Consider the following 27,997-nt stretch of genomic DNA (forward strand, 5'->3'; position numbering starts at 1 on the left):
TGCTTTCTAGTAATTTTATTTTATCAAAACAACCCCCCTTCCCAGTTTTAGGGCACTGTTTTATACTTGCCAAATTCTGCTTCCTTCCCCCCAAGCTCTGTTGCTTACCCAAAGAGCTGTGGGATCCTTTGTGAGGCTATTTACATCCCTCCCTCCCCCAAAATGTTTCCATCCCAAATTGAGTCTGTCTTGATACTCTTGGGATATTTCACAATAGTTCCTTGCCCTTTACTCAGAAGGTACTATCCCAGGGAAGAGACAGACAGGCATTGCTAGATATAGAGAGGGGCCTTTGTGTATTCAGTGAGAGGACAAAGGCTCCACGGCCTGTAAGCCTGGGATTTCCTCAGAGAAAGTGAAATTGGGGCTTGTAGAGGAGAGGAGTAGAACCAAGAAGCTTATTGGTGAGCTCAGGATTCTTCATCCATGACATCTAGAATGTTGCTCAGAAGACTTTTGAAAGTGGGACGTTCATCTGCTTTCTAAAACCAAGGAAAAAAATACAGTGTTATAGTGGCTAAAATCTGGAATTCAAGGGAAATGTAATGAGTAAACAGCAAATGTTTATGAAATTTTTACTATATGCCTAATAGCATACCCTGTGGATTACAAAAAAAAGGGAAAACATAGAAATGCTTGATAAAGTCCTCGTGTACTTTAAATCTTTAGTAACTCAGGTTATTAATGTGGTGAGGACAATTTGAAAACTCCACTGACAAACATTGACTAAAACTCAGGGCAAATTCATTACATAATTATATAATCAATGCATTCTTATTTTGGATCCTCAAGTAGGAAAAATGGCTACCAAACAAGTTTAAGTGGTTGACAGAACTAAAATTCTGTAAGCTGTGATAATTTTTAGTTTAGTTTCAAACATTTACTTCTATCATCCTGTAGCCAAAGTTAACAAAGGAATGAACATTTTGAGACCACAAGCTACATCAGTGGGCAGGGATCCTAAGAACCTAGGACCTCTTATTACCACCATCTGGCCTCTAGACTAAGGACCTTTGTGACAGCCACGCTCAATAAGCTCCTGGGGTATTTAGTGATTCAGGGTATACATATTCAGGCAAGAAATGTTTCAGTCCATCAGAACCAAAAAGGCATCAGTTTCTTGTTCCTTTAAATTAGTGGTTCTCAAACCTAGCTGAGTATCAGAATTTCCTGGGAAATTTAAAAAGATTTCTGAGTTCCACTCCAGACATACCTAATCAGAATCTCTGGAGGTAAGGCTCAGTTATCTGTAGTTTTAAGCGCTCCCCAGGGATTCTGATGTGACTCCAGTTTGGTGACTACTACTTTAAACAGGCTGTGGAGAAAGTGCCTGTCTGTAATACTTAACTAGCAGAGGGAGGATGTCCTAGTTGGGAGGGAGCAGAGCCAATCACCCTTAATCCTGGACGGCACAGGAGAGAGAAGGGAAATGGCTCCTAGCGATTCTCCCTCTCTCCACGCTTTCTTTGTGACCTCAGTCGTTTGTCGGAAGAAGAGCCATGCTCTGATCCAGATGCCCCCTTTTCACCTCACCAAGAGGACTCCAGATTCTTATATGTGCTTATTGGACACTGTCTGTCCTTCCCTGTTTCTAGTGGGGCAGAACTTAGAGCTGAGTACTTGTTTCCTACTAGAGATTAGGTTGCCAAATTAAGGTTGCCAAGGATCTACTGAAAGTGGAGAAGGCACCCCTGGAAGAACCCAACGTGAGAGCAGCAAAACATTTTAACAATAGTGGGACAGGCTCTTTATTTTCAAAATACCACATCTACCCACATATCCCATAATGCACTGTATTAGAAGAAGAAAAAACCCACAAGCACTACCTATTTTAGTTCCCTTTCAGGCTTTAGGGTTTAAAAAATTTCATTGAGGACCACAGCCTGAAAAGGTCCACAGTTAGTAAGGTAGAAGAAAGGACCATTGACTCCCAAAGGAATGAACACAAATTTTAGTGACTTTTCTTTTTTAATGTATGTATACTTGTCTGAGTGCCTTTGGTTGCCTGTTTATGCTAGGTGACATGGCCCCACAACACCCCCTCTCCCTAAAGCCAAGTTGGTATTAAGGTCTGCTAATGATACTCTAGTGAGAATTGTAGTGGGCCTGGGAAATTCCACCTCTGGCCATGAAAAGATTGGGATGCAGGCCAGGGCCTGAGAGCATATGCACAGCTATGGGTCTGTGCCTAGCTGCTGTGTGGCCAGGGAGGGTAGGGAAAGTAGGTTCGAGGAAAGAGATCCTAATAAAACACTTACCTCATGCCAGCAGCTGTACATGATGGTATACACCCTCTCTGAAGCTAGATGAGGCCTGTAGAGACGTAGGCCTTGGGCAATGTGTTCAGCCATTTCACTGTTAGTAAATCTCTCATATGGCATTTTCCCCAGAGAGTAAATTTCCCACATCAACACCCCTAGAAGATGAAAACAATGTGTTAAGTTGTTTTCAGGTAGCAGGGATCCTAGTCTTCCTAGATCAACTTCAAACATTACCTTCAACTGGTTCCCCCCTCTGCTTTTTTTCATTTTCTTCAGACTTCTAATGTACTGACTACACTGGAGGGCAACAGGGTTGCCCTGGACTATTAGCTCCTTTAGGAGAGAGACAGCATCTTATTTGTCTTTGTAGCGATAGGGTCTGGCAGAGTCCCTGGGACATAATCAATATTCAGAAGCTGTGGAATACTGAATGAATTGTTTGTTTCCCTCAATATATTGTAAGTTCTGAGAAGTCAGGGATCATGTCTAGTTTACTGTTTTTATCCCCAGAAACCCTTGTGGTGCCTGACATAGTGAGCAATCCCTAAGGATTAGGTGAATAAAAGTAAGAACAAATAACAGTCTCTCTGTGCAGGTTGCAAAGTGAATTTCCCCACTGCATTCTTTTTCCTTCGAGTTGTATAATCCATATACTCATTCACTTACCGAAAGCCCAAATGTCAGATTTGCTGCTGAACTTGCTATACATAAGGACTTCCGGTGGAGACCACCGGACTGGAAATTTAGAGCCTACTGAGCTTGTGTATTCATCATCCAGAACATACCTGCAAAGGATTCAGGATTTGTTACTGTTAGGTTTTGGAGAGAGCTTGATATTTGCTTAAATTTTCTTGGCTCCATCATAAGAGTTACACAAACACAGCTACAGGCCAACCAGTGTCTTTTACAAATGTTATTTTTAACATATCCCTGTTTTGATACCTGATTTAGCTTCCCTGGTTGACAGTATGGTTATGACACAAAGATGAAGTGAAATAAGATCTAATAAGTACTCCCTTCCTCTTCTCTATCCCTCTTTCCTTTCTCTTTCCTTTTCCTTCCCTTCCTTCTATTCTGCTCTTGTCAGTGGGAATTAGACTGATTAGGAAAGAAGAGATGGAGTAAAGTCAACAGAATTAACAGGTCAAGATAAAGTATTGGGGAAATTAGCTTTTAAAAAAGAGGGAGGGAGAAAGGAGAAGAGAGGGCTATAACAATAAAACAGAAGGATGAAAGAAGTGACTTAAATCATTCAGAGAAAGAAAAGATCATGATGGTGGAAAAGACTAGAATTAGGGAAAAGAAGGGGAGAGGATTAAAAATTACAGTGTCTCCTCATTTGTACCATGCTATTTTTATTTTAGAAGGAAAGATGGAAAAGACACACTTACCTGGACAGGCCAAAGTCAGATACTTTAACAACTCCTCGATCATTTACCAAACAGTTTCGAGCTGCCTGTAGTGCAACAGATACCAGTGAGACTCGGTCCTTGGCACAAAGGTTAAAGGCACAAAGCTTCTGCCCACCAAGGGAGTGAAGCCAGGAAAGCCTCATCTCCTTCAACCAGAGACACCTTCCCACCTAACAGGAGTCAGTTGATACCACTGAGAAATTTGTTGCAGTTCCACCACATGTAGAGTCATCTGCTATGTAGTCATAAGTAAAGCACTGAGGAATTGCAGAATGGTTTCACTCACATTGGCAATTCCACTACATCTTTCCTGTATTGAAATGCTGAGAGAATTAAGGGAGAACAGAAGGCAAGTGTGTTTTGTTTTCTGCTTGTCTGCCAGTGGTTTTAAGGTGATTTGAGCCTTGGCCGGGCAGAAATAAACAGGGGCACAAACTCGGCCACCTCCAGAGGCCAGGCAGGGAGAGTGATAGAGTGAAGTGGGTGGGTGGAAATGGCAGGAAAGTGGAGAGCATGTGACTGGTCTAAAGGAGGCAGCTACTCCTCATCTCCAGCTGACTGTTAGCATGGCCAGTGAGAATGTGGGCCTGATGTTACAAGATGGTCTAGATTTTCAAGAGAAGCTATAAATTCATTTTTTAAAAATGTGAAATGTTTCTTTTTAAGTGTTTGCTAAATAACATTAAAAAAAAACCCAAATGCACCAACAGGCCCCCAGTTTGTGACTCTGATGTAACCAAATGATGGTTCTGTGCCAGGAGCAGTCCCATTGGCAACCAGGGCTGCCCTTCTGCTCCTGAAGGACCCCAGCATTTCCTTGTCATGGTGGGGGTCTGGGGATGAGTGCTCTGGCTCCCACCATGGCAGAACTTGTGGTGTTGAGGCTGGAGATCCTTGACTGGCTGTCCACTGGGGCAGAGGCTTACCAAACTTGGAGTGTTTTCTAGATAAAGCTGAAATGATGGCTCCAGCAACCCTCCTCATCCATGCGTGATATGTCTTCTGCAACTTCTACCCCCTCAGCCCTTGGACCCAGGCCAATCCTTCTGAGGTCCTACCAGGTCTCGGTGGAGGAACTGCTTTGACTCCAGGTATTCCATGGCTTCACAGACATCCTTGCACATCTCCAGCAGCTGCTGAGTCTGGAAGCGGTGGCGCATCTCCCTCAGGTAGTTCAGGAGGCAGCCATTGGCCATGTATTCAGTGATGATGAAGATGGGGCGCTGTTTGGTGCAGACGCCGTACAACTGAACCAGCTTCTCATGGGAAAGATTCCTATAGGAGAGGCAATGAACCAGTCCTCCCTTTCTGGCTCTGCATGCTAGTCAGAAAGAGGCTGGGGAGGAAAGGAGTTGGCCTGGGAGTAGAGTGTCAGATAAGGTACAATCATAACAAGTTGACTTTCCTCCTTCCCACCCTAAACTCCAAAAGTGCCTAATATGTGAGGGCAATCCGGGATTTGAAGCCCATCAATAAAACAGTAAGCAAGCCTAGGACTGAATGAACATGACAGCTACATCAGAATCACTCTTCCTTTTGAAAGTCTCACTTTCTACATTTACCCCCAAATGCTACTGAGGCAGTACTCACCCATGATCAATACTATTCTCAACCAATATCTAAGACACAGAAATGATTACCTTAGCAGTTTGGACTCCCACCAGTCAAAGGTTGACCTCAGGCCCTGGTCCCAAATCTCTCTTACTGCAAATCACCTTAAACCACAGTGGGAAACATCCTGATAATTCCTAGACTCCAGCAACTGGATTGAGAGTTGAGTTTGGACTGTAACTCACATCATGACTTTGGCTTCTTCAATGAACTCATCCTCGGACATGGAGCCTTCTTTGATCATCTTGATGGCCACATCATACTGGCCCCTCCATTTTCCATACTTCACTACGCCAAATTGTCCAGTCCCCAGCTCCTTCAAGAAGGTCAGGTCCTTTGGATCAATTTCCCATGATCCTATAACAACAAAGATTTGATGTGATTCTTTGGGAGTCATGTATGTATAATTCCTACAATAGATAAGAATCCCTACTGCAGGTAGAAATAGGCAAGCAGTAAAATGGAAATTCTCAGGAATACTAATCCGTCTTTACTCAGGTAAATCTTAGGGCCGGGGTTACTGGTTGGAGGAGTCTGAGAATTTTAGGTGGAAGTCAGCCATAGAGCAAGAAGATAAACTAGAAAGCCTTTTAAAATCCCTTTATGATGATTATATTATTTTAACCACACTTAAAAAAAAAAAATCCCTTTGTGAACCTATCTTGCAGTCCCAGTAGGAGCCACCAGAGGGAGAAAAAATCACTGAATAACTTCTTTGGCTGTCTTTTTTTTTTTTTTTTTTTTTTTGCATTTGGATAATATGTCTTTTATTTTTATTTTATTTTATTTTTTTTTCTCTACTTAAGATTCTTTTTTTTTTTTTTTACAGTTTTTCAGTTATTCATGGACATATACACACTCATTGTCACATTTTTTTCTCTGTGAGTTATCATAACATTTTGTGTATATTACCCTGTGCTATACAGTGTAGTCTATTCCACAATTTTGAAATCCCAGTCTATCCCTTCCCACCCTCCACCCCCCTGGTTTCTTTGGCTGTCTTAACTTTCCTTGGGGCAGCTGGGGCAGAAGAGTATACTGTAAGGACACTGAGAGGCAAGGTCTGATTGGGTTTGCCAAACATAGTCCTTGAAGCTGGCCAGCTTACCCTACCCTAGAGAAATAAGCAGTTACCGTAGCCCAGGCCTGCAGTGGAAGGCGCGTTCTTGTTTTGTTGGGACACTGGATATTTGAGCCTAGAGATGAGTCCTGAAACATACAAAGAGGGTCATGATGCTAGTGCAGCACAGGGGAGTGAGATGCCTCACACACCCTTACTTACATCCTCACACTTCCAATGTTGATCTTTCCAGTACATTGTGTATCCCAGAAGATCTCCACAAACCCAAGTTTTTCTGGAAGTTTCTCCTCTCACAAACATTTGTTAGGGACAAAAAAGAATGCTAACTGAAATATACTCCCCAACTAAATGTATCCCCAAGTCCCAGCCCAGGCTTAGCTCACATCCTGCTTCTGCTTTTGATACTGAAAAGTGTAATTGGGACTCCATAAAATAACAGCCTTGACACTGCCTTGCCTGGAGACAGTGGACAGCAGCAAGCCTTCTTGATGAAGCTTTTCCCATGTATTCATGCTCTCACCAGTCTCCTAGTTTTTAGAATGTCTACACTGCTTAGAAACTCTTTTCTTATGTTTTTGAACCTGTATATTCTTTGAGGACGAGGACCTCAACTAATAATTTTCCCATGCTACTCCTCTAGTACCAAAGAAATTGCTTATTACACACCAGGAACTCAGCGGATACTGCTGATTGATTAATTACTGGTCTCTTCTATGTATTTCCTTAGAACTGAGCATCAATCACCAAATAAGTCAGTCCCTACTGGGTGTAAGGTCTGCCTTTGACCACCTCTTTACTTGATCGCTACCCAGCATCGCATGGGTTTATTTCACAGCTAATTCCCACTACCCTGTGAGGCATATTCTTCATGTCACCACTTTGTCCTGAATTGCTTCTCCAGGTACTTGTCAAACCCTTCTTCCCTGGTGCCCTGGTACTTACCAGCAGAGTTATGCTGATGGTAGTTAATGAGCTCAGGGATGGTGCTGAAAAGGTGCTTCTCAGCCAGGTAATACTGGCTCTGAGGTGTAGAACACACAACATAATGGCGTATCACCCCTTGAGGTTCCCTGAAGAAATAGATGCTGAGTCAGCAACTTGGGAACAAGGGTCCAAAGGGCCCATGGAGTGAAGTGGGACAAGTTTTGAGTTTAAAGGACAGAGGAAGTGGGAGGAGCACTCCATTAAGGAGCTGTTGTGTGTGCACCCCTGTCCTTTGTACCAAGGCCTTGAAACAGTAGCACTCACCCTGCAGATTTGGCAAACACAGAAACAGTATACTTTCCAGCTTTGCTGGAGTCTCTGACAATGAAGCCTCCTTCTTTCCCCTGAAACAATGAAAAAGAAGCTGACTGTCAGGAGGAAGTGGTGCTCACACCTGCATCCCACCTGCTCAAACCAGAGAGAAAATAGAAGCCCTGATTTCACTGTCAAGTTCCATGTTTGAGTTGCAGCCTCACTACTTTTGACACTGAAAATTATAATTGGGACGCTATAATATGATGGCCCTGACACTGCCTTGCCTGGAGGTGGAGGACAGCAGCAAGCCCTCAATTCAGGATCCTTGCTTGTTGTGGAAGGAAAATGCCATTTGCTTGTGGTTGCACACTTACCTCTTGCTTTAGCAGTTGCTCAGCTTGACTCCGAGTCATGTGTTTGGAATACCACCTGTAAAGAGAGAGGGCTTGCATGGCTCCTAGGCCATAGTGTAAGCAGCTCAGAGTCTAGAGTGCCCTCTGCAGCTCATTCATGTCAGTGAGTCAGTCAATTCACCCAATCCCTATTTACTGAGTGCCTATCGGGTGCATAGCACACTGCATCCCTTTCCTAAAGCCCGCTTAGCACTGAAGATTCATGGGGATGGAGAATAGAGGGCAAAGACAGGTGGCAGAAATTTGCAGGGAAAGGATCAGAGACAGGGCCTTCAAGGACAACCTAATTCCATGATTAGGTAGAAAGGACAACTGCGTAAGTTGGATATTTTCACACTTTCAGATGTTTCCCATCAGATTGCCTATTCTTTCTGATTGTGGTTCTTCTGGATTTGGGGGGCGTAGTGACCTCTCCAGCTCTCACAAACAGAGGGTGTTTGAGTGAAGGCAAGACATAGGCACTAACTTGGGATGGTGGCATCATTTGACCAATATGACACTGATTTTAGTAAGTATCTTGAAATAAAAAAAATTTGTTGAAGGTATAAAAAACTTTATACTATGTTTAGTTCCTCTGGGAAGATTGTGTGCTGGGCATGTAAGCATACTCACTCATACATTTCTATGGAGTCTTCTGCTTCAGTTACATAGTTACTAGGGATGTAGCCTTCCTGCCTGTAGAGGAGACAACGTGGCAGATCATCCAGCACTCCCCATCCTGGGGCAGAGAGAGATTTGGATACCCTGTATCCCTGGGCTCAGAATCAATCTCAAATGGAAGTATATAAACCATGCCCCTCCCTCAAAGAGGATCATGTCGCTGATGCATGGCTAGGCCAGTGAAGTGTGTAGCTTCTTCACACTGCACATATGGCATTGATAATATGTACACGACAACATGTGAGCCAGACTCTACAGGCTCAGAGAGGTGATCACCCGTAGGGCTGCACTCCGGGAAGTACTCGGAGGGAGACTATATTCACCTTGGTGTGGAAGAACAATTTCTGATCAGGATACAGAGTAGGGGAATTAGGCTGCAGCATTTTGCATGTGTATAGAGTGGCGGGGCGTACAGGCTCAGGAAGGGCAGGTGTGGACTCACCCATTTTTATCCCGGGCTCGCCACCATGGTAAGTTGCTCTCCTCCAGAATAAAATACTCATCGCCCTTCCGAAGCTGTAGATCATTTGCATTCATTGGCGTGTAATCATAAAGCGCTACAACCTTTTTCAGCTCACTTGTTGAGGCGGATGCTGCTGTTGGCTCAGGGGGCAGTGGCTTTTTTAAGATCTGTGTAGTTAAGAGAAAAAGTAGGGAGATTTGGCTAGGTATCAAGCAGTCTCCTATTCTCCCCCAACTTTCTGGCTTACTAGAGACACCATTCTAACCCAAATCAGGCAAAATAAAATGTTTATTCAGCATTCATTCAACAACCACTTTTAAACATCCATCCAGGTGCTCTCAGCCTGGAATGCACATCAGAACCATCTAGAGGGCAGCTAACAATCCTGACAAACAGGCAGTTTTGAAGACTATGTCAAAAATCTCTGGGGGTCGGACCCAGGCGTCAGTATTTTTAAACCTTCCGGGCCAAAAAGCATGTATGGCCATAATTAGGAAAGCTTCTTGGCACTAAATGAGTACATGGATCTACTAAATGTCTCTGAACCTTGTTTTCTTTGTTTATGCAATGAGCATAATAATTCCTGCCCTGTTTATTTACAATATATGAGAAAGGGCTTTCTAGATCTCAAAAAGTAACCCCCCAAAATCAAGGTGTAAAGTTATATATTAGAGGTAAAATCAAGATATTGGGTATATGGGTATTCGCTGTTAAGGTTTTTCAACTTCATGTTTGAAAATATTTTTCATTAAAAAAATCAGACTTTGTTTTAAACAGGTAATTGGATTACACATTTGCCAAGAGCTTCTTAATACCCTCTATCTTTCCCCTAAAGAGGAAGTCCTAATTAGAAGGAAAAATCCCCTGTCTCAGCAAGAATACCAATTTACACTGCCAAATTCCAGAGGAATTCTAAGACTGTGGTCTGTTTTCAGGGTGTGACTATAAGTTTCTATTTAAGCAGTAGCAGCACCCAGTTTCCATGTATACCTGGTCCTCTTCAGGTGTGGGAGGAAGAGGCTTTTTAGTCTTTCGGTGTGAACTCCCAGGTTTTAAGCCTGCAAAGTAAGAAACCAGTGATGATACAGAATGCATCTTCAGAAAGGGTCCAGGGATGGGTTTGGTCAGGAACTTTGCTCTTGTACACGGTGACTTTAGGTAAGTTAGGAAAAGTCTGCATAGATACAGCCCGCTGCCAGGTCGCCCAGCTAGGAGAGCAGAACAACAGCTGGATTTTGGCTCCCACTAATCCCCTCTCCCAGGCCCCTTTGTGCACTGACCAAAATGTACAAACCTGGGTTTGACAGACCTCTGAGAAAGTGATGAATAGAGTCAAAGAAGGGACAAATTATATTAATCAGATCTCTTACTTCCATTCCTGTTCTCCAAAATTTGACAACCCATAGCATTTTTGGCTGTCTGAGAGCAGCAGAGATACTGCCCATCAATCCAGAAGCAGGGGTGGTATTTCTGTACCAGATCATTGTTGTACCGGATTACTGTAACAGGAGAGAAGAGAGAGAGAGAGAGATCATATCTGACATGTGGAAGAATCCACCATAGGCATGTTTTCCTCTTTCAGTTAAGTGGTGAGCTTCAAACAACTGCCCCTTCCTCAGCCACCCTGAAGGGAAGCAGACAGACACAGGACCATTTGGCTCACATGCTTGGCCCCAACGTTCCTGTGCAGTTCTCTTCAGCGGTCTGTCATGATGACTATCTCTCAACGAACGACCAGCGTGATAAGAATATCTGTTGTCTCCAGAGCCCCAGCACAAAAATATGTTATCTATGGTTTCCTGGTAGCAATTGCAATCTTCCTATAAGGCAGGTGTCAATTATACTGGTCTTTTCCAGATAAGGGAAACAATGTGCCCAAGCCAGAGACTCTCATTTCAGCTCTCAATATACCAATGTCCCAGCTCTTTGAGTGATCTCTTAGAGTTGTTTGCCTTAGTGAGAACCTTTGCTTCAGGCTTTTTGTGTTCATAGAATAGTCAACAGAGCAGAGCTCAGGATCAAATGAAGGTGATTCTGCCTCTAGAATAAACTTGGTTCTAGTCTTCCGAGGGCCCTGAGGTGGGTTAAGCTCATTGCAGGAGATAAACACAGCAGTTCCATTTCCCTCACAGGGTTGCAAAAAGATCTCCCAGGATAGAATAGAAACAATAGAAAAACCAACCAAAAGTCTGTCTGACTTTTGTTATTACCAGGCAATGGCAATTCTGAGCAGTGCTCCAGATACTCCTCCCAGCCAGGACTGATTGCCCCCACCCTCTGCCCTTCCCCCACCCCCATGCCATTACTCTTCACCCAAGGATTTGAAGATCATCAGGTGCAGGCCTGAGCACCAGTAAACATGTCAAGAATTCTTAGAATTCTTAATCAACAACTAGCTGCTCTGATAAGCTATGCTAATATGCTATGAGAGGACATAGGCCTTCCTGTCCTCCCCACCTCCAGCACATTCATTAAGAACCCACCCTACGTTCCCAAATAATGTGTGCTTCTTAAGAGGTCTCTCAAAGATGACACCCCTTCTTTAGTTGGTTAATGCAGAGCTGGTATTTTCAGCTACTTAGGAGAGAATTGCAAAAGCAGAGTGTCTGTTATGGACTGAATGTGTCCCTCCCCCCACCAAATTCAGGATGAAGCCCCCCAGAGTAATGATATTAGGAGATGGGGCATTAGGGAGGTAACTGGGTCATGAGAGTGAAGCCCTCATAATGGGATTAGTGCCCTTATAAGAAGAGACTGCCATGTGAGAACAGTGAGAAAGTGACAGGTCTGCAAGCCAGGTAGAGTTCTCACCAGGAACTAAATTGGCCAACATCTTCATCTTGGACCTTCCAGAATCACCAGAAATAAATGTTTGTTGTTTAAGCCACCTGGTCTGTGATATTTTGTTAGGCAGCCCAAACTGATTATGACAGTGTCCAAGTGGGGGGGCTAGAGGAAGACTGCTTACTTCAGCAATGTGTGGGGCCAGCCCTGTCTGGGAGGCATTAATGGTTGGTGCACATTCCAAGTACTTGATAGACTGGTCTCTCATGTTCATATTTACTAGGGTAATGACTAAAATTCTATTTCAGGCATGAATGAATTATTCCTCCCCACATATGTCATTGGAGTTTAACCAGTGACACTTTTATTCATTTTGGTGAAGTAAGGTCATTTGCTTATTTTTGAAGTTGCAGTTAAGATAGGCTCTATTGGGCCTGAGCAAACAAAGATTCTTGAATGGATGCAGACAAATATCTGGGGTGCTGTAACATTAAAGTGCCCACTGCCACATTCAAGGAAATAGAAGGAGAGAGCCTGTGGCTAAGCCCTCAGGTATACAACCTTTGCATGGAAAGTACCACTGAAAAAAATGGAAGTTTGATATGAGGTACCCCAGGCCCTACTTTTTAAATTGGGGTATAACTTACATATAATAAAGTGTGCAATCTAAGGTAGCCAGCTAGCCACATTTGTCTATAACCATTTAACCACCACTCAGATCCAGCACTTCAGAAGGCTCCCTCATGCCCCTTCACAGCCAATACCACTGCAGAGATAGCCAGTATTCCAGTGAGGTCCCCTTCTCATGTGAGTGATTTCCAGTTGGTGCATTTTACCCCAGAGTGGGATAACTTATCACTAGAGTGGGATTTTTATGGCTTTAGAGTATCTCACTGTTGGTATTGCCAGCATCTGGGCTGTTATAGGATCATTAGGATTTGCACCTAAATCTCCCAGCAACTGTGATATTTGTTGCAAAATGCCTAATTCTGAGCTTGTCAGCCCAAGCAGATTCCACAAGACATACACCCAAGTCTGGAATAACTATGAGGGAGGAAGTGCCTTCCATAAAACAGAAAGGGAGAGAAGGCAAAATTGCAACTTACTCGCACTAAAGACCCAACTGAAGTGGTGGTAGTTTCTGTTTGTTGTTTTGGCTTTATTTTTACTATTGTAACTTTACTTACCTAATACACTTTTATAGCAGTGCATAATCAATATAGTACGGTTAACATCTGAGTCAATAAACCAAGTTTACAAGCTGGATATTCTTATCCTTGGTCATTACTCAAACCTTGAAGATAGTGGACACCCAATAAATATTTGTTGGGCTAATTTACAAACTGGGTTTGAAATTAGCATTTGAAGTGTTAACGGAGTTACTAACTTGTGCATGCCACTTTTCACTCCTTTTATTTCCCCTCAGCTGGTATGTACCACCTTTCCCTGTCTCCAAACTAAATCCTAGCTCTCCATCAATGTGGAGCACAAGTTGATAGTGGTGGTTTACTCTTGTGGAAAAAATCAATTAACAACCACTTATTGGCCCTTTCTGTGTGCAAGACACTGTATGAGGCACTGTGGAGAGAACTAAATAAGTACAAATATATATGCCCCCTGGAGCTCCAGCTCAGCCTCTGCATATATTTCTTTGCCTTGGAAGTAGCATCTTGGTCCAGAGCAGAGACTATGGAGCCTGAGTTCAAAGCTTGACCCTGCTACTTACTGAGTACCTTTGGGCCAGTTACTTAGCCTCTCTACACCTCAGTTTTCTCATTTGTAAAATGGGGATGATGAAAATTACTGCCTGACATGGTTGATATGAAGAAGAAATGAGTTAATATATGTAAAGAACTTAGAGGAGATTTTGGATCATAATAAGCACTAGTGAAGTGTTTGCTTGTTTTGTAACCTCAGGGCTAAAGCAGACCTCTTACTTCAAAACATGGCAAGTACTGGAATGTGTGGTGCAAGATATCACCTATTTGTAATCTCAACGTGGACTTTCTCTAGAATATCTTGCAACAAGGTACAGGTTCACTTTCTGGTCTTAAGAACCAAGCAACATAAAACTATGTAATAACCTTAGACTTTGGAGCCTAACAGATCTATGGATGTGCTAAGAACCCAGGCTCCACCACTCACTAGCTGTGTGCCCTTGAGCAACTTACTTAATCTCTTTGAGCCTCAGTTCCCTCATCTCTAAATACATACTTCATAAACTTATTGTGAGGTTTAAATGAGCTAGTACATTTGAAGCACTCAGAACAGAGCCTGGTACAGAGTAAGTGCTCATTAAGTGTTATTACTGTTTTTAGCCCAAGATTGCTGAGAATTAAATGAGGTAATAAATATAAGGTATCTAGCTCAATATCTGTCACATAGCAAGAATTCGATAAATGATTCTTCTCTTCCTTTCTCCTCTCCTCTTTCAGCTTGAAAGATTCGAAGATTTTTATTTTGGCCAGTCAGACTTGCATTCAGGGAGTGAATAAAGCTGGTATAGTCAGCCACCGAATATCAGAATATAAATGTTTATTAAGACAAAGAGCTGTCATGCAATAACCCAACCATGCCGTTATCAGTCTGCCATCCTTCCTGTTTCTCTAGGCAGCCTTTCCTGATGTCAACTCAACCAGTTAATCTCTCAGTCATTTGACATATGGCTATATATACACACAAATATGTGTGCATGCATCCTGTGCTGCAACATTTACAGTTGAGTTTATCTACGGACACTGTATGGTCTATGTGAAATGCTGAACTATGTTCAAGTTGAGGTCCTCACAAAGCAAGGAACATGAAATAGTTCCTTGGATAATATTTATCCACAATGAAGAGATGTACAGTGCTTTCTTGTACAATGCTTTACAGTTTTCCATGTGCTTTCACATACATTACCTCATTTGATCCGTAGGACAACCCTGGATGTATGTACTGTAGGCATCATTATTATTCTTTCAGAAGAAGAACCTGAGCCTCAAAGAAGCTTGTTGGCCTACTTACCAGAGGTCACCCAGCTTATTAGTGGTAGAAGAGGGCTTGGAACCAGTTCTTTACTCTGATCCCAAGCACTCTCATAATGATTTATTTAATTTAGGGGAACTAGATATTTCATACCTAGGATTCAAAATATTGAAATAACCATTGAATACTATACCACTCCAACCTTGTAATTGGTGTAAAGAATGGGACTTTTTTTTTTTTAATAAATAGGGAACTGGAGGGGCCTACAATTGCAAAATTGCACTGTAGAGATAGTGGTAGAACTGGGTTCAAACTCTTAGTCTGGCACATGATCTTTTATTCATAGTATGGAATATTAAACTCAATTGTATTACTAATATGGAAGAAAATGGAATATTTCTTGCCCCTCCCAGTTCTCTCTCCTCCTTCCTCTCTCCCTCCTTCCCTTCTCCCTTTCTTCTTTCTTTCACCTCCCTCCTTCCATCCATTCTTTGTTCCTCTCTCCCTTTCTTCCTCCCTCTTTCCCTTTCTCCTTCCCTCCCTACCCTTCTCTCTTTCCCTTTCTTTCTTTCATTTCTTTTCTTTCTTTCTCATTTTTTTCTCTCTCTTTCCTCCCTCTCTGCCAATTTCTCTCTTTCCTTCCTCCCTTTCTTCCTTTCCTTCTTTCTTTGGAAACTAGTTTATTTTCCAAATAATTCTCACCATTTTTGAGCTGGTGAATCCAACGCTTCCTCAGTTCTTCAGTTGGGGAGAAGACATAGAGAGGCCCTTCATCATATACAACCTGAGGCAATGGACACACAGACTTCAGCAGTTAGGAGTCAGAGAAAAGTATAAAGACCTTGAAGGAACTAACCTTAAGCTACAACTTTGTATATTGATAGCAGAAAACAAACAAACAAACAAAGAGGAATGATCTTCAGTGAGCAGTGGGGCTGGGGTCATGTGAACCATTTGAAGAATTCCTAAAGAATTTATAACCAGGGATGTAGGACTTAGAAACTCTTAGATTTTTAAAATACTCTAGGTCCTCTTGACTTGTGTTTCAATTCGTGTGTAAACTTAGTTCGTAATCTTCAGTCTTTGGTGGAGACAGTTTTGTGTTTATTCAGTGAAGGATATTTTATGATGTTATTAAACCTTGAGTTTGTATAGAGGATAATTGAAATAATGATTTATGTAACAAGTCTTGAATAGGACACGTGGATTATACACTTCATCAATATGGAGCAAAATTTTAACTCATGGATCATTTCCCCCTCACACTGTCTAGTGGCCTCCCTTTGCCAACATTAGCCAAAATAAACCAAGTTTGGAACCACTTCAAAAAGAGTGAAGTATATATTAAGCATTATCATCAAATCAATCAGTATTTTTTGAACACCACATGTGTACAATGCATTGTACTAGGTGTGATGGAGATGTACAAAACATATAAGATGTGGTTCCAACCCTCACAGGCTTAATAAACATCACATAATGGATTCTAAAATCAAATGTAAATTAATTTTGAATTATCTGCTGTTTAGCATTATGCAGTAGCCCAGCCAAACAACATCAACTTGTTGAAAGACAATGGTGGTAAAAACTATGTCTAAAACACCCCTCCTTCACAGGTTTTATAAACTTTGATACAGTTAGGGACATGAACAGGATCCTTTTACATTTTTCTTTTTGCTTGTTAGTCTTACTGTGCTCATAAATCCATGACAGAAAGCCCCCTCCCCTGAGACTTTCCACTTCCTTTTCTGGCTTTCACTGTTGCAGAGGCTGCTATATTCACGAAATGTGGCCTACAGAGTTCTCAGGACATAAGTAAACCAAATTGAAGTTCAAATCTGAAGCTCTTGCTCTCCCTTATGGCTTACGTTGCATCTACCAAACAGATGTCTGTGTGGCTCTTCAATTATTCCAGACTAGAATAGAATTTAAGTTTATGTGTAAGTCTAATAAGTCTTCCCCATACTGAACTTCCTAATACTACTCCTTCCCTCCCCTTTTCTGTCTTTTCACCCCACATGACCACCGTTAGACAGATAGGCAGAACAAGAAGGAAGTGAAATGTTCACTCAACAAACAGAGCATCTTTCTCAATGCATTTACCATAGACAAGACACACCATAATAGAATTAGTGCCATTATGGATTCTCTTTGAGGTGTAGAGGCTAAAAGAAACTATGTTTGATTGGAAAATAGAAAAGCAAACACTCTCAACCCATGCCAGCCCTAACAATTATTTTATAGATAACTTTGAGAACTACTGAGAAAACACCTCACCTGGAAGGGATAAGGGAACCTTTCAATAATTGAAATCTGCTCCATTTCACCAGACTCTTCACCCCTTCTCTGCAATGAAAGAAGAAATCATAGTTATTGGTTGATGCGATTCTCTTTTCTGGATTTCCCTGGGTGCTGGGAATCATTTGCAGTGGCTCCAGAAGGTTCTCCTGCACAGACAATGCTAATCTTTAGATATTGCTTCCTATATCCCAGTAGGGACACACATCCATAGCATCTTACACATACTTATTCAAAAAACCCCTCAGACATCGCAAATTACTGAGGAAAGGGAGGTTACTCAATAAATGGTGCTGAAATAAACATCTAACCACTAATATTGTCAAGGGTGGGAGTGGGTGGGTAGTTAGGGTAGCTATTTCACGTCACACACCCAAATAAATTCTGGACGGATTCAAGACCTTTATATTTTAAAGAAAAATGAAGCTATGAATAATAGAAAAAAACTGTAAGTGATTATATAATTTTGTGACAGACAAAGTCTTTCCAAGACCCTAGAACCATTAAGAAAACGATGAACTAATTTGACGACATACGCTTTAAAACCTAGTATGGTTAAAAAAAACACCATAAACAAAATTCAAAGATAAATGAAAAACTGTGAAAATATTTTAACATATATTATAAAGTAAATATATCTAGATCTCTTTAAAAGTTCTAGGAATAATGTAAAAATTTCAATAGAAAAATAGGCCAAAAAATTAACAATTAATTCACAAATGGAAAAATATAAATGAGCTGCAGATGTATAACTGTTCAACCTTATGAATAGCAAAAAATTTGCAAAATAAGTCGGCAATAAAATACATTTTTCTTCACTTTTAAATTAATAAGTATTTAAAATATCTGGTGTTGGAAAGAATGTAGAGAAATACTCTCATACACAGCTTGTAGGAGTGGATGATATTCAAATTCTACTACAAAATAAAACAGAATAAAAATAGAAAAATAACTAAGCACACAGATTTTATAAAGAAAACAACAAAAATTACTCCTAGGAAGTTATTATAAGGAAAAGAATAAAGATGTATGCAAAGATGTTCCTATCAACATAGTTTATGATATCAAATCACTGCAGACAGATGTGTTAATAGGAGATTGGTTAAACAAATTACAATATATCCATGATAGGGAATACTATACAGTCATCAAAATCATATTATTAAAGAGTATCTATTGTCATGGGGAAATTTTTTCATATATTGTTAAATTGAAAACATAGGTGGCAAAGCAAGATGTGGAGTATGATTCACTGTTTTAAATATGTAATATATATATTAGTGTGAGTGTATGTGTCGTTAATGGAGAAAAAAATCTGTTAAGTCCATACACTAACATATTAATAGTTGTTTTTGCTGGATAATGGGATTATGCATGATTTCATCTTCTTTTTTGGGTTTTTTTGTATTTTCCACAGTTTCTATAATAAATACGCATTACTCTTGTCATCAGGGAAAAATGACATTAAAAAAAATCAGCTATGAAGTCAGTAGATGTTATGCCCTGGAGAGGCTCTTGGAAATGAGAGAAGAAACAGTGAACTATTAAAGAATCTCATGACTCAGAACCCCAGGGTTCTAGATTTCAGACTAACTCAGGCCTGTAAATCTGATCCTGGTGACTGAGGGAGTTAAACTGATCAATTTAGATCTGATCAATCTAAAAACTTGATATGATATAATCTGAAAATTGGTGTTACAAGTTTTCCAGGTTAAGTGACTTGTTCTGCATTTGGACAAGAAATGCTGAGACTCAGTATTACCAATATGTGGCAGAATGAAGAATCTATAAGGGAGCTTTACTGTGTTCCTCACTGCACAGCATCACCGTTTATTTACAGAGAATTGAAGTGTTCCAAGTTTCTTAACTGCCCCCACCCAGCCCTGGCTCTGACAACAGCTCTTCTTACCGGAATCTGTCTTTCAGGGGGAGGATTTTTTTCAGGAACCACAGTTTCCACGCAGGTGATCTTCTCAACATCTATTGAACCCTTCTTACTGCCTCTTCTCTGAGAAAGACAATGAGGAAGAAAATGGAGAAAGATTAAGAGCTATTAAGCAACCAGATGATTAGATTTCGTTATCTAACTTTGTGAGATGACACCCATGCTCTATAGCAGGACCTATCGTTTTGAAACAAACAAACAAACAAAAACCCAAACAACTTCCAGATCTATCGATCTAACCATTTTTGACTACCAGATGGAGGGCAAATACTACAGAAGAGTGAATGATTGTGTGTTTTTTATCATAAAAAATAAGGAAGCAATTTCCAAGTCTTGGATTTCATGCTTAACCGTCATTTAATGAGTACTCACCAACTGCAATAATCCATAGTAAGATTTCCTCCATGGCTTCCTAGCACCTTTGAATTTTTGCTCCTGTATGACTAGCTAGTTCTAGACTAGGAAATATTTTGGTGAGTTTGAAGTGTACTTGGGTCCCTTCTACCTCCTTCTTCCAGCCAGAAAGGGTCTACCTCCTCCCCAAGGCAGATCTGAGGCCAGGTCTTTAAAACGCAGGTTTCACCACAAAGAAACTTACCCCACGTTCAAAGTCATACTCATAGTAGGAAAGTTTTTGCACGGTCAAGAGAAAGAGGCGCTTCTTGAAGTTTAAAGGTGAGGTTTTCTTTTTCTGCTGCGATCGCTTCAGAAAGATGCTCTCCAGTATCACTGCAGCCATAACTTCTTTCTGGAGCTCACTGTGTGCTGTTGATAATGAAAGTTCTCGAGGACCCAGCACTCCTGGGTTGATCCCCATCCCTCCTGGTTCCCCCTCAGCCTAGCCACCTAGTTTCAGATGGAATAGAAACGTTCAAAGCTAAAAAAAAGAACCTTCTTCTTACCTTGATGCCCCCCTTCCACAGCCCCTATCTCTGCCAGTTTTCAGGTATAATAGATGCACATTGAATTGGGGGGTGGTTAGTTCTACATTGTGAGTTCACATAAATTGGATTCTTGTATAAGGCAATGGAATGCTATGGATATCAAGTAATACTGACTCTTGTGCTTGGTAATGTCTAGAGGCAGCTTTACACTAACCATCTTTTTATGATACAGGCAGAATCTGTGAACGGCAAAAGTCTCTGTGCTGCTGTTGACCCTGATATCCCCAGAAGGGATAATGCAGGTGCCAGAACTCCACTGAGGCAGATATTGGACTTTCAGTTCCCAGTGTCCTAGACAGTAAGTGTAATTTTTCATACATTGTCTCACTGGGGTCTATAACCAAGGGGTCTAATAAGGATACGGAGGCTGCACCTGCAGTTATGGACATCTACTAACTGCCACCCAACTGATTTTGCCCATCACCCTCTGGCTGAGCTACAAAGGATAGAAGCTTGTTCTAAAATTGAAACACAATTTTTTGAGAGGCAGCCATTTTTGTTTTATGGCTTTTCCTTTCCTTTTTGCTTAGATTAGTTTTTTTGGACAGCATCACGCAAAAGTGATGCAACTGTCTTACTCTTACAGATGCCATCTCTGATCATTTATGAAAAGTAACTTGTTTAGCCTCTCCAAACTTACAGTACTCCAGAAAGATTCAGTTTAGGTAACAGAAATACAGAAAGGCAAAGAAATTTACAAAAAGTCACCACTGTTTTTTTATTCATACAAAACACACCTCATATCAGTTATTCACTTAAATGCACAATCTTATATTACTAATCCCAAACCTTCATTAGAAAGATAAAGTGAAAATATAAATACTGCCCACAAAAATGGAAAACTAAAAGAATACTAAAAAAAAAAAAAATCACCAGTCCCTTCCCCCTCAAGTTTTGCTAGAGGCGGGTTTTTTTTTCCTGAAGCGGAGTAGGGTTTTTATTATTATTATTAACTAAACTCCTTATGCTTTTGGTGGCACCATCAAAGCAGAATAAATAGCTCTGCAGTTTTTTCTACTTGTCAAGCATAGGTTATTGCTCACACCAGGAAAGCAAGGGAATGGTTTTTATTGAAGCCTGAGGTTATTTTGCTCTTTCCTGTGGTGTAGAAGATTCTATTATCATACTGGGGAGACAAAAATAGGTTAAAGGAACACCAGGGATGTTCAGAATGATTGCTTTGCTACATATCCACCATGTGGATGCTACTGTTTTCTGGTGGTGGATTAGTTTAATGTTTTGTAAATGATCTTTTGAGAAAAATTGGGCAAAGGAGCAAACCTTTCACCACACTCTGCCACACGGCTCTCTTCCCTGACTCCCCTGTTTAAATGGTCTCTCACAGGAGTGACAAATTGGTAAGAGTCTACAACCAACTAGAGTCCTATCTAACATTCAGATTCAGCTCAAACCCCAAAGAGATTTCTTTTAACATGAAGATTTTTCATTTACTCAGAAGTAGCGGTAACCAAGTAATAATAGTCTATTCTCAGGAACTGCCAACTCATCAAGATCCCTGTACTAATATCCCATTTGTTCCTAAGGTGAGTTCCAATTAAGCACCTTCACAATCAAAGACTCAACTTACAGAAGACAAAATAAAACCCTAAAGAAGTTGAGTAGCATGACCAGTAAATTGGATCAGAAGCATCCCAACAATCCATGTCCAGTTGTGCTTTTTTAGATAAGTAAAGCGCAGCCATCATTTTACCTTTACTTTTGTTGCAAACTCTTGGCGGATACACTCCCCACTCAGATCCAGCATCTGCTTCAGGCTTGGCTTCTGCTCTTATTTCCTATGAGACAGGTCCTTCTGGAAGCTGCCTCTGTTCTTTTTCTTTTTTAGAACAAATCCAGTTTGTCAAGAGGAAGCCTTCCTCTCTTTCAAGTGTCTGTGGGGGGTAAGGTTTAGTGCTGGTCTAATTATGAGGAAGTAAGTAAGCCTCTCACTAGCCATCGCCCCTCTGAGCAAGGGGTGAAATATCCTCTACCTCTAGATCTTGGAGCTGGAGGACTACTGGGAGTTCCATGGTCTGGTTGCTCCCTCTTTGATTGCTTTGCCTCTATTCCTTGTGATCCATTCCAGACACACAGCCTGAAAATGTGGTAGTTCTTCTTGGTCACCACTGGTCCATCCACCACTAATGTGAAAGGAGAGGCATCTGTCTGTATGTCTTCCTGAAAGTTGGGTAGAGGGTGGTTGCAGTTTCTTTGGGTACTTGTTGTGGAAGGTCCTAATTTTTTTTCTAACAATTTCAGCAGCCCAGAGAGTCAATTCAACCACAAAAGATGCACGGGGAGGGCTGACCCTGCACCTCACTCAAGTGGTGGGGGTGGGGGTGGAAACGGAAGTGACATGAATGTTAAACACACACACACACTTCATATAAGGAAAGAGGAGGAGAAAAAAAAGAGTAGAAACACTCACAAAGCTCTTCATTTACAATATAGAGTTCCAGTGTTATAATGTTCTCTAATTTTAAACTACAAATGCAAAGATTTTCATACGGCCACCTCTGCAGCCTCCCAGCTCCCTGTGGTGCAGTAGAATTCCAAAAGAGAATGTTTATTAGTATGAGTTCAGTCATTTTACAAACTGCACTATGCCAAAGAACTAATATAAATAGCACTTGCAAAATCAGTGAACTAAACCACCTTTGGTTCCTATCTTTGCTCATGCTAAGATCGAACACTATTAGGGATGACAACAGAGCAAAAATCAGAAAATGACACAGCCTATCTATAACTGGGAAGGGTCCAGGAGATGCTAGTTAGAAATACTCAGTCATAGTTCAAATAACTACTTAGCTTAAATATCCAATAAGCAGGGATCTCTGTTCATTTCTCCTCTAAAGCATTATTTAATTGCCCAGGAAGATTCTGGCCGTTCCCTTTTCTCCCCAGGGGAATGGGAGGGCATTCTTGTTTATCTCAGTGCACTCCATCCATCAGGCATTTTACATGCATTATTTCATTTATTCCCCCCAAAAAGCAGATGAGGAAAGTGAGATTCATGGAGGTTATGTGCCTTGCCCAACCTCATCCATCTGTGACTCCACAGCCCTTGCTGTTTCTGTTGTACCTCATTGCCTCCCAGAGGGATTTATTATTTTTTTGCCTTTAGTGAAGTGTGATGCCATCCACCTCAGCACGCCGTCATTCCCCATGGCTATCATCAAAGAGCAGTTGGGACAGACCCCTCTCCATCTACTAAGAACATTCGGCAAAGGAGGAAACAGTGGTAAGTACAGGATAAGTAAGAGAGAATTCATGTTCCAGGGGCACTTTTCTCTGCAATATTCCTCTAGGCTGGAAAGGATGATCTGTCCTTGTCAACTGACAATTTTACTTTTTCCCACAGGAGGACTCTTCTCAGTCCCACCAGGTTTTCTTACATTTTCCTTCAAATCCTCTACAAGGAGATCTTGTTTAGCTGGTGGATGCCTAGAGTCACTGGCTATTTTTCTCCTCAGGATTTTTCATTATTAATGGATAAAAGCATAGGTTTTAGGTGAAACACCCACTCTCTATTCTAGTGTTGTTATTGCTTACTGTGTATATAAAACTTTGGTTGAATGTACTTTCTTTTACATTATGAAATACTGCAAATAGGCAGAAAGTGCAGAAAATAACATTACTCTCATGTACTCACCATTTAGCTCCATAGAATCCTAATATTGTGCCATATTGTTTCTGCTAGTTTTTTTTTAAATAAATACAGTCAAAACTCCCTTGTGTACTCCTCTACAATTTTATCCCCTCCATCCATAGAGGTTACCAATATCTGGAATTTGGCATTTATCATTCCTAGGCATGTTTTTACATTATTACATATGTAAGTACAAAAATATATTTAGTATTGGTTTGCATGTCTCACTTTTTAATATAAGTGGTACATACTCTTCAGCAACTTGATTTTTTTCTCAATGTAATGTTTTATGATTTATTTATCTTGGTAGCTCTAGTTCATACATTTCATTCATTTTTATATGCATCAAGTATTCTATATGATGAATGCATCACAATTTTTTATCCATTCTCCTGCTGATGGATATTTAGGTGGTTTGTTTTCAATTATAAATAAGACAACCATGAACATTTGTATCATGTGATCATAGTTTTCCACTCTCAGAATGAATTCTCAGCTACTTAGACAAAGTGGCAAACCCAGGTCCAGCTTTTGTGTTGGATGATGCACTTCATGTTACCCCTTGTTCCCTTTTTAGCCTTATCTTCCTGAGGCTTTACTATGAAATCTGGCAGCATTATCAATGGTCTCTAATTAGACTAGAGTATAACTGATAGGATAAATTCTCTTCCCAGTCCCAAGAATCATCTCTCAGATTTTGACTGAGACTCTGATTGAAAATTCTCCAGTCTTGGAACCAGAAGAGAAGTCTTCTTTAAAATATAATAACCATAGCAACAAAGAGCTATAATTACTCTTGTTAAGTTCCCAAGAAGCTCTGTTGAGGCCCTTATGAAACCTAATTATTTGATGATAAGCTTCATGGTCAGTGCTATAGGTGATCACATTTGTGAAGATTTCCAGCCAAAATCAGTTGTCTGGTTGCTAGCTAACCAGAGAAATTCTCATCTGCTCTAGTCATTTCTAAGGAGTCTCAGCACTCTGGTTCATCTTCATCATTTTATATTGTTAACATTTTACAGTTTTCTTCTGTGGTTTTAGAAACTTCTGAACCTGTGATTCGTTATCTCTTCTGCCCTGCACTAGAGACAACAGATTATCATCAAGTAATGATGGAAGGAGAGCCAAATAGCCAATCTGCAAGTTTACACTCAGCATCAGACTGGTGGTGATACTTTCAGCATTGTCCCTCTGGCCCTGAGGGTGACTGCTGGGGTGTCTTTCACTCTGGACTTGTGTGCCCCTTTGGCCTTTTTCAGTTTAGTTTTTGTTTTCCCTGGTTTAAACATTTTATTTACTTTTCCTTCAATATCACCATAACACATGTTCATTATAGAAAATATTTTAGGCACAGGGGTGTTAAAAAGAAAACATCAATTATAAGCTCATTATCCAGAGGCATTAATATTTAGGCATATTTCCTTCCATTATTTTTCTCTGCATTTTTTCTTATCATATTTGAGATCATATTGCACATACTATTTGTAGTTTATTTTTCTTAACATTATCAATCTAAGTATCCATTTATCCATCCACCCAGCATACATTTCCCCCCAAATATCTAAAGTTCTTGTTTATTCCTGATTATTTTCCCATGATATTAGGATCTCTATATAAACACTTTGCCAACTCAAAAAGTATGTACATTTTGCATTTTGAAAAATAGTGACAAAATAGTTTCCAGAAACACTGTAACCAGTTTTCACTCCAAATGGCAGTTTTTGAGAGCCTGCTTTCCCCACACCTTTGTCTCTTTTCTGCTCCATTTCTAATCAGCTTTTTTTACTCTGTTTTAATTGCAGGAGAATCTGTAGGGGTGAGCTAATAGACTCTAGTTCATTTTGATTTCCGGGAGCCAAGACAGTGAGATGAGCTTCTCCTTGTAGTTCAGCTGAGGTTAACCCGAAGGGCATATGGCGATGGCTCTCCGAGAGTGAGGAGGAAAGCCTGAGATTAAGGCTTTTGTGTTTCAAATATTCTCCCAACACCCTCAGGCCCAGCACCTGAGCCTCCATAGAAACTGAAAGTCACACGTGGCCCATTTGTTTCAGGGTCCTCAGAGGAGTTCTCTCTCCCCCTCCCCTGATGGCTCTATTTGCATAACCAAGCAGCTTTGGAGTGAATTAGGTCAAGGTCTGTCTCTAGCTTGTTGAGCACCGCCTCACTGAAAATTGTGGCTCTCCCTTATTCCCAGGAGCTAGCCATCAGATATCTGCATGCTATCATTGGGCAAAAAGCAGCAGATAGCTGATGACTCTTTGGAGAACACCCAAACTGGTTTTCAAAAGCCATATCTTCCCTTTATACCTAAATCACTTCCTGGTATGGGTCTAGTCCCCCGAAAGGAAACTCTCTATAGGAAATTTGCTCGAATGGAAATAGTAAATCATAGTGATGATAATTTAAAATTGCACCAAGACCCTAGAAGCAGATGGAAAGTTGCACCAGTTCTCACTATAAGGAGTTTACAAAGGATTCTAAACAAACACATCACTAGCCAGAAGCAACAGAAATTTGGACTTTAACACAAGCAGATAGTTTAAATAGTCTGAATATAAAAGGGGTCAGAATAGGTAGGGCTAACCCTAAGGGATCATGTTTCAGTAGAACGCTTTAGATTATTTAGGGTATATGCATCTTGTGGCTTATTTGGAAGGTGACACTTTATCAAATAACTGAGGTTCCAAGAGGCTGTAGCACCCTAGGTTTAGGTGGCTTGGCAGGCAAAATGAGGGAAGGAGCAGAACTAGCACATGACTAACAGCACAGAGGACAGCCCCTGACCTGTACACACCCCTGCCTCTGGGCTTTGCTGCTTCCCTGCCTCTGGAAACGAAACAGCACGGGATAGAGACTTTGAGCTTGGAGAGCTGGGTGGTCGGGAAACTGGAGTGGAATTACATTTGGAGGTTCAGCAGCTCATCCAAGGAAGTCTTGGTCAGGGCCAGCAATCCCTTTTATTCTAAATGCTACACTATTTGTTCTAGGCAGGCCATCTGGGGACACTGGCAGGTCTCAGGCCGAAGAAAAAGAAGAGCAAACACTGAGATAGGAGCACGTACTATTGCTGGGCCCTATTTTACCTACTTTACATAGCTTAACACGCTTAAAGCTCACAATTCTATGGGGAAGGCATCAGGCAAGTAGGGGAAAGGGAAAAGGGAAAACAGCAGGGTAAGAGAGGGGCAAGAATTCAGTGCAGTTCCACAAATATTTATTAAGTGCTGACTCTTTTCCAGGAGTAGTAATGAACAAAATAAAGGAAGGGATAAAGAAGAGGGGATACAGGTAGAGAAAGGAGGAGGACGGGAAGGAGAAGGGGAGGAGGATGGAGAAGAGGAGAGGAAAGGAGAGCAGAAAATGATGAAGAGCAGAGAAAAGAGAGCTGTGCACATGGCAGGCATTGGTGATAGGAAAAAGCTTCCCCGCGACCTCAGGGGTTGGCCACACCATCTGGGCTGAGGCTGAGGCTGCTCTCCTCTGGCCCAGTCTCTTACCCACTGTTACCACGAGGTTGGTGCACACAGTCCTTCCAACAAGCCAGCTCTGATCCCGGCACCAGTGGCCCAATGCGGCCGGAGGCAGGTGGCTTTACACCCTAGTTTAGCCAGTGCCTTTCCTCAGCTTACATAGGTCAAAGGCCTATTGTGGCATGTGACCTTTCACCACTTTTTCAGACAATCTACCTCTTAAAATTTCTTCTTCTAAGGGTCTCATTGACACAAGCACCCATTTGGGGGTTTCCAGCAATATTTGATCAAACAGCTTATTTTTATCCTGGCTTTTTTTGCTGCTGGTAATGTTACCTTTCTGCCAAGTTTTTCCAAGGTGCCTCTTTTCAACATTTGCTACTTGTTTAGATGGTCACCTCATGTCACTTTTTTTCTTTTCTTATTGCCCCCCACAACGCTCCTGAGAAAGGACCCTTACAGCCCCCTCTGATCATCGGAAGGGACTGCCAGGGCCTTGCGCTGATGACACTCCCACCCTCCGCCAGCCTCCTACGCCAGCAAGACTATATGGCACCAGCCATGCTGTCTCTCTGGCCTTCAAGGGTACCACTGAAGGTACTAGCAGCTGCTGCCCAGCCCTTGCCGTGCCCCAGACCCACCTTAGTCCTGACTTTAATGCAGGTAGCTTCCCAGATGCATTGAGATGCCAGGACTTTGAAGGTGGGACTCGATCTCAGAAGACACTGGCCCTGGAGACATATTCTTACAGTCCAGAGAGGAAGGACAGTCTGAGCAAACCCCACCCTTTCACAGCCACT

General features: G+C 41.4%; 1 protein-coding gene and 1 long non-coding RNA gene across 3 annotated transcripts in view; one reads left to right on the forward strand and one right to left on the reverse strand.

Annotated features, from left to right (window-relative positions):
• On the reverse strand, window positions 1-27,996 carry BTK (Bruton tyrosine kinase). Of its 2 annotated transcripts, XM_074358870.1 has the most exons (20): window positions 27,839-27,976; window positions 21,790-21,970; window positions 19,733-19,899; window positions 19,099-19,197; window positions 17,169-17,237; window positions 15,594-15,675; window positions 10,511-10,639; window positions 10,131-10,198; window positions 9,120-9,307; window positions 8,630-8,692; window positions 7,979-8,033; window positions 7,614-7,693; window positions 7,308-7,435; window positions 6,419-6,493; window positions 5,470-5,641; window positions 4,732-4,948; window positions 3,653-3,717; window positions 2,928-3,046; window positions 2,259-2,416; window positions 1-482 (listed from the first exon to the last, which is right to left on the reverse strand). In XM_074358870.1, the coding sequence occupies exons 3-20, from the start codon at window positions 19,871-19,873 to the stop codon at window positions 411-413; spliced, it is 1,980 nt and encodes a 659-aa protein (XP_074214971.1). In that variant the 5' UTR covers window positions 19,874-19,899; window positions 21,790-21,970; window positions 27,839-27,976; the 3' UTR covers window positions 1-410. The 2 variants fall into 2 exon arrangements, with proteins under 2 accessions (XP_074214971.1, XP_010968134.1); XM_010969832.3 differs by lacking the exon at window positions 21,790-21,970 and having other exon boundaries at window positions 27,839-27,996.
• LOC105080739 (uncharacterized) overlaps window positions 1-27,997 on the forward strand; it is a 30,708-nt gene that overhangs the window by 653 nt on the left and 2,058 nt on the right. Inside the window, exons 2-3 of the long non-coding RNA XR_836378.3 lie at window positions 20,251-20,376; window positions 23,203-23,319. This is a non-coding gene — a long non-coding RNA (uncharacterized LOC105080739). The remainder of the gene's footprint in view (window positions 1-20,250; window positions 20,377-23,202; window positions 23,320-27,997) is intronic.

The sequence above is a fragment of the Camelus bactrianus genome, chromosome X (genome assembly GCF_048773025.1).
Source record: "Camelus bactrianus isolate YW-2024 breed Bactrian camel chromosome X, ASM4877302v1, whole genome shotgun sequence".
Classification (NCBI taxonomy): domain Eukaryota; kingdom Metazoa; phylum Chordata; class Mammalia; order Artiodactyla; family Camelidae; genus Camelus; species Camelus bactrianus.